The 7500-nt window shown below is 43.1% G+C and overlaps 1 protein-coding gene across 2 annotated transcripts in view; it reads left to right on the forward strand.

Annotated features, from left to right (window-relative positions):
• Positions 1 to 7500, forward strand: part of abr (ABR activator of RhoGEF and GTPase) — a 116159-nt gene that overhangs the window by 45109 nt on the left and 63550 nt on the right. For both annotated transcript variants that reach the window (XM_080779405.1, XM_080779406.1), the window contains 2 exons: positions 3629 to 3727; positions 5166 to 5351. In XM_080779405.1, coding sequence (XP_080635531.1) covers positions 3629 to 3727; positions 5166 to 5351 — 285 coding nt within the window. The remainder of the gene's footprint in view (positions 1 to 3628; positions 3728 to 5165; positions 5352 to 7500) is intronic.

Below are 7500 nucleotides of genomic sequence, written 5' to 3' on the forward strand. Positions count from 1 at the left end.
GCACTATGCTAACTGTTCAGTGCTGTGCATTACATTGGGAACCTCTACAGTACTGTGGTCACGCTGTTCCAGTGGCTGTGAATGAGTGAATGCACGACACGTCTTATTATATTGGTATTCATAATGGAAGGCGCAGATCCGTAAATGTGTGCCATCTGCAGTAAGACTGATTCTACTGCCTGTTATACAGTAATATCCTCAGTCAGCAGGGTGTTCCATCGACTGACCTGTACGTACGCTGCTGATATCACAACGACTCTGATGGAATACCGGTGCTGCATGTTGTTCCACCTCTTTACTTCGCTTCCTCTCTAACTATTCAAACTATTCTGCTCTTGCTGATATCGAACTGAGTTTGCTGTATTTTATTGAAATGTTTTTGCTTCATTTCGATAGTGACACTGAGGTAGTAGGGGAATGACACGCTGCAAACAGTCCGGCCGATCAGGAGAATCATGGTGTGGACTTGCTGAATTAGGCTTTTTACGCCCATGTGATATACTCCTTAACCTTTGGCTATCAGGGCCCCCCAACGTTACTATATTTGCTCTATCCTGTCTACTGAATTCAAATTCTGAATGGGTGAGCTCAGACCTTAACCACTTGAACCCCACCGTCCCAATTCCGGAGGTCCGTTTTACTAAGAATAGAGGGCAATAAGTGGTTACGAGCGTTCAGAGAGCAGTGACACACTGTAGGTAGGTGTAAGTTATGGATTGCTCTTGCCTTTCTTTTCTTATCAGGTTAAAGCTGACTGGGTGCTATCAGTCTGAAGATCTCATCGTGTTAATAATTAATCTCACTTTCTCCTGACAGAGCTGCCCTATGGCCTTACCAAGACACAGACACACACCCACCTCACACAACAAATATGGTATTTCAGCTGTGGTTGTAGGCAGAATGGAAAATGATAGAGCTTTTCTATCTATTGAGATGAGCTTTTTCCTTGGTTTAAATAGCATTTTTAGAGCCTTTTTCATGGGGCTGCCCGTGCACCTGTTATAGACTGGTGCTTTGTTTGTGAAGTTATATATCTCTGCTGTCGGCCAGAAACCAGCTATGTCGAAAATATAAACTTTTCTGAAAAAAAGAGAAAAGAAAAAAACACAATACTGCCTCATCAAAGTTAGTATGGTGACTTTATACAAATTTGTCAAGTGTATTTATATTATCATCACTATACCCAAATACAGGTCATGTGGAGTTCTTCTTTATTTCGTTTCATTTATGGTTTTACATGATTATGTTGATTTTATTACTACTACTTTTTACATATTCCATAAAAGAAAGAAGAAAGAAAGAAGTTTTTGACGATTTAATGTGAGTCAATTTAATCAATGATGAAAAAACAACTATCTCCAAAGTTGGAGTTAGAAACCACCTCTACCGGTAGTTGTTTTTTTGACAGTTTTGAGGATCCATTGGAGTTAGGAGGTTTAGTCAGAACTAAGCGCCCCATATACTGTATTGTACTGTACTGTTTATATTGATGTCCATCAGGGCAGAGGGACACCTCTGTTTATGTTGATGTCCATCAGGGCAGAGGGACACCTGTTTATGTTGATGTCCATCAGGGCAGAGAGACACCTCTGTTTATGTTGATGTCCATCAGGGCAGAGGGACACCTCTGTTTATGTTGATGTCCATCAGGGCAGAGGGACACCTCTGTTTATGTTGATGTCCATCAGGGCAGAGAGACACCTGTTTATGTTGATGTCCATCAGGGCAGAGAGACACCTGTTTATGTTGATGTCCATCAGGGCAGAGGGACACCTGTTTATGTTGATGTCCATCAGGGCAGAGGGACACCTGTTTATGTTGATGTCCATCAGGGCAGAGGGACACCTCTGTCTGCGACGGGGTTAGGGGAGTGATTTGTCAGCTGTTTGTCAGCATCCCTGTGAGCTTGTAGATCGGATATTCTCGGTCAGTGTGACACTGCCATACAATATCGCAATATATCGTATCTGTATCATGATACATATCGTACCAGTGACCTAGCCGTGAGTGGTCAGTCCCTGGCTTATGTGTAGTAGGTAGCTTGTGTGGTCCATGGATCACCCCTTGTGGTCCACAGCCATCTTCATGCATCTGTATGTCTTCTGAGCAGCATCTGTGACGTTCCTGATTTGTCTCCTGTTGCCTTAAAGTTTGAGTACCCTGCAGAGTGACTGGCCTGCGATGAGTCATCCAACCACTGCTTTGGCATTCGCCTGCCAGCCCCTCATATTTGGTCTTCCCAGGGCACAATTAAAGCAGGACCACCTGCCTTGTTGATAGAGACACAAGAAACATGTCAGACCTGAGCGTTTTCATTGCAATGGTGTCTGGGAATTTGCGCCCGCCAATAGGTTGACCTGCAGCTGCCAGGACAAAGTTGTTACCAGAAGTCCCTGCTTGATTTTATGCAATGTTGTAGTTCTCCCAGCCCTGACAAAAATGATGGAATGATGGTCTCTGCGACCACCCTCAGCACCTGTTTGTTGTGTCAATCAAGGGGCAGATTTATTTATGGAGTAACTCGGGACAAAAATAATTTCCAAATTGATTATCCCATTAAGACCTGAGGCCGATTCTACAAATGCCTTCTAAATCCGTAGTTCTCACACTTTCACGATTTTTCTAAAATAGCAGATGTACAAATTCACAGCGTTGCACTGTGAGCGTGTTTATGTGCTATTTTTGAATAGCCACTGCAAAAATCTAAAATTACACTGATGCGTTCCTGAATTTAATGGATTATCTAAGGACCATGCTGGACTCAAACATGCAAATCACAGTTAACTTCTATGCCTGGAGTATTTGACACATGTACTAGCTAGTTTATCTAGTAGAATGCCCCCAAAAATATAAAATACATAACATTTGTCACAAAAATGCACCTCTTGCCTGTTGACACCTTCATATCTTTAACATTCCCATATTAGCATGTTAGACCGCTGACTCACTGCTTGCAGCTATTTATATCGCCATATGAATTTTTATAAGGGCTTTTGTTTTGCTTAGCTTTGATGTATGGGATTCAGTATGGGATTTTAGTCTTTCCTTCGGTTTTCAAAAACTGTATTATTGTTATTGGTCACAGCGAGGGTGGTAACTTCCCTGTTCCTGAAGTCCAAAATACCACAGCACTCGTTTATGGAAGGACTTGCAAAGAGAGAGACTTTCCACAAAGGAAGTGGGCCATTGAGAATTTGTTTAGATGTGTAAGCCTTCCCAATAAACAACTGCCCTTTATGTGCCAGGGGATGGGGGGGGGGAGATTTTATTATAGGTGCTTGCTTACTGTATCTAACCATGCTGTGCCAATGTGGACATTTTTGTGATATTGTGAACGGTCCGTGGCAGAAGATATTGTACAGGCATCCAACAGACTGACATCATAATCCTGTTTTAAACATGTGTGAGCCTCATGCCAACAAACACTGACCTGACTGTAGTATACTGTAACTTACACTGTTAAATCTAACTGCTGGATCGTGTGTGTGTGTGTGTGTGTGTGTGTGTGTGTGTGTGTGTGTGTGTGTGTGTGTGTGTGTGTGTGTGTGTGTGTGTGTGTGTGTGTGACTGTGTGTGACTGTGTGTGACTGTGTGTGACTGTGTGTGACTGTGTCTCTCCATCCTGCAGGGAGACATAGAAAAGGGACTGGAGATGAAGAAGCTGGTGTTGTCTGGCTTCTTGGCCAGTGAAGAGATCTACATCAACCAGCTGGAGGCTCTGCTGACGGTGAGACCCAACAACACACAAATGCAGGAGCAGCAACTGGCTGACTGAGTTCCATTAGTGGTTACTGCTCCTGCTGAAAACAGGACCACAATTGGATGTTTCCTGAAAACCGTTACTGGACAATATGAGTTTGCTCTCCCTGCCAGCTAGGGCATGATGTCACGTCCTGTCTCTCTTCACCAGCCTCACGCTGAACCCTCTGTAATGTAGCACCTATACTCTATTTGACTGTTTTAGCCGTTTCAAAATGAAACGGGAAATGAACATTCACAAAGCAACACAGTTTGGGCCTCTGCTGTCTCAAGCATCATTGTACGTCGTATACGGTAACCCAAAGCCACACGTGGGGGTTAGTGAACAGGGTGTGTCCATGCCACTAACGCACACATGCACTCACAGTGCAGAGTCGATGTCTCATAGCCATATTGACCTACGGCACACACACGGCACTCTGCATTGTTACATGACACCCTACTATAGTACCTCCTCCTCTTCTGCTCACAAAACACTGTGTATTTTCACCTGCTGTATATTTGACTGCTTACAGTAAATACCATTGTACAGTAGGTTTCTTGTGTCTGCATATACATTTATATTTAATATGTGCGAATCATAGTGTAGAGGGCTTTGTCAGATTACCTGTCTATCTGTGGCCCTTTTGTGCCAATATATGGAGATCTCTGTATCTGTTTTATATGTGACTTCAATGGAACCTCATGTGACATGTTGCATGTCACATGAGGCTCCATTGATTGATTAGTTCAGATAACGAGCTGAAGAAACAGTCACTACTGTCTAAGAACAGTACTAGTGATAGAGAAACAGTCACTACTGTCTAAGAACAGTACTAGTGATAGCTGAGCAAACAAGACAAGAAAGTCAAACAGATTTCATAATACACAACAATCATGTGAATCGTCATTAAAGATGAGCAAGTCCTAAGGTTACTTCATTTTAGGCAAACTAAAAGATACATTATAAGGCCCAATCCACACCGCTTGCAACAAAACAAACCACGCAATGCAACTCCTTGCAACATGCCATTGGCAATAATGGTGGCATGGAGTTGCATGTTGCATGTCGCCCTCTGGTGTGGTTAGGGCTTTAGGGATATTAAATGTTTACTTCTCAGAATTCTTCTACAGGCGGTTACAAACAGAACGTCACAGCATATAATACAAACTGAGGAGTGCCAGACCAATCTCGCCAGAGGAGGATAGCCTGGTTTCCAGGCTATCCTCCTCAGGCCCCTGTTTGTATTTTATGATCTCCTCCTAATTGCAGTTTGGCATAAGATTTACTGTCTTTCTTCATTGCTAAAGGTCACAAGAGTACTTCATGTGACCATGTAATTACTTTGATAGGCCTATACTGTATATATTTTTTAGACTTTTTTCATGACCATACTGTAATATCATGATTTCTCTCATTCCCCCAGCCCATGCGTCCTCTTAAGGCCGCGGCCACCTCGTCCCAACCGGTGCTAACCGTCCAGCAGATTGAGACCATCTTCTACAAGATCCAGGACATCTTTGAAATCCACAAGGAGTTCTACGACGCCCTTTCTCCCAACATCCAGCAGTGGGACGAGAAGGTCACCGTGGGACACCTCTTCCAGAAACTGGTGAGATGGTGTTTCTGTTTCAGCCTGTGTGTGTGTGTGTGTGTGTGTGTGTGTGTGTGTGTGTGTGTGTGTGTGTGTGTGTGTGTGTGTGTGTGTGTGTGTGTGTGTGTGTGTGTGTGTGTGTGTGTGTGTGTGTGTGTGTGTGTGTGTGTGTGTGTGTGTGTGTGTGTGTGTGTGTGTGTGTGTGTGTGTGTGTGTGTGTGTGTGTGTGTGTGTGTGTGTGTGTGTGTGTGTGTGTGTGTGCATCACCATTCTGTCACATTTGTACTGATGTGCTGTCATTTTAACAGGACAACGCAGAACGTAACAACAGTGTATCAGTGTTTGTGTATGGCTCAAGCTAGCTGTGGTTAGCTTCACCAACTACAGCTGTTTTACAGTTTACTTTATACAACACTGCTGGTTGTGATGGTTTGCGTGGCATAGTAGTGGTAATGTGAGATGAGATATACTTTATTAATCCCCGAAGGGAAATGGGTAGAATTCTTTGTTTACCATAATTCCCACAAGGGGAATTATCGTTCGGTTACTTAGTTCATTTTAGTTGAGCGTAGCTTGGATTTGAGGTTGTGTTCACCAGGCATGCTCATTGGTGGATTAACAAAATTGAGTTAATCCCTGAACATTTAAACAGCAATATCAAATTGTAGAACCTACTATATAAGGATCCATAAAAAAATGTTGTATTACTGTGTATGTCTTTGTGTTAGTGTTAATATATGCAAGTATCTATTCCATTGTTTTATAGATTGTTTAGGGATGGATGGATTGCAGTCTGACTCTGAGACATCTGCATTTTTCCACTACAAACTGTAAAGTTTCACGCTGATTGGTCCAATGGTGCTTGGGATCTAAGACTTTATAGTAGGCCTACTGATGCATTGGGAGTAATTCTCTGCCCTTCAATCAGACTTGTTGAAGATAGTCTACGTGAGGACAGTCAGGCTACTTGAGGACACTCTAATTACTATTAGACATTGCCAGCTACTGTAGCTACTGCTGTCATCCAAAACAGTTGGGCCAGTTTTTTTTTTTTTATTGGTGTATTATTATTTTGAAAATATTATTTAATATAATTTTCAAATGGAATACCAGACTAAAACAGTTAATGAAGATATCACAAGATAGATACTTAATTTATTAGCATAGTTCCCATCATGTTAGGGAAAGGTTTCTTTCCCTCTTATCTCACACACACACACACACACACACACACACACACACACACACACACACACACACACACACACACACACACACACACACACACACACACACACACACACACACACACACACACGTGCTCTCTCACACACACACACACACACACACACACACACACACACACACACACACACACACACACACACACGTGCTCTCTCACACACACACACACACACACACGTGCTCTCTCACACACACACACACACACACACACACACACACACACACACACCTTTCTCTTAAAAAGGCCCACCACCAACTGGTATCCATCAGTAAAGTCATCCACTCCCATCTGGGCTGTGTGTGTACATGAATCAGTGTACATGTGTGTACGTACATGTTATGTGGTGACTAAACATTTAGTCAGGCTAATAGTGTGAAGGTTGTACAGATGGCCGTATAATTAGTCAGTCTGTTCCCCACCGTTTATGGACAGGGGGCGTCAAGACACAGGACCAGGAATTGAGACGGGATAAAAGCCAGTCGCTGTTACAATTGTATTCCCACATATCTTAGGCTTTTATGCAGCGGCTGTTGAAAAAACAAGTCTCTTGCTGCTTTTATTTTACATGCTAAAATATTTAGAAATCCACTCAGAGGACTGTATGTCTTAACCGCTTAGACCTGTCAAAGGTATTTTACACATTGAACATGCACCTGCTGTGGCAAGAAGGAGAAGCAGGCTGGAGTCACCATTGACTTAAGGCTTGGGTCACCATTGACTTAAGGCTTGGGTCACCATTGACCATTGATGGTAACTTAAGGCTTGACGGTAATTGGTAATCTACCAGGCAGCTCTGGTAGGCCACACACCAGAGGCCCTATAAAACACTCTCTCTGCAGTCGGCAGCTGTAACTGCATACGGAAGAATGGGACTGACCATCACCCAGAAAAAGAGGCATGCCCGCAAAGCCACCCCTGCTC

This window comes from Protomyctophum bolini, assembly GCF_963924005.1.
Source record: "Protomyctophum bolini genome assembly, chromosome: 13".
In the NCBI taxonomy this organism is placed as follows: domain Eukaryota; kingdom Metazoa; phylum Chordata; class Actinopteri; order Myctophiformes; family Myctophidae; genus Protomyctophum; species Protomyctophum bolini.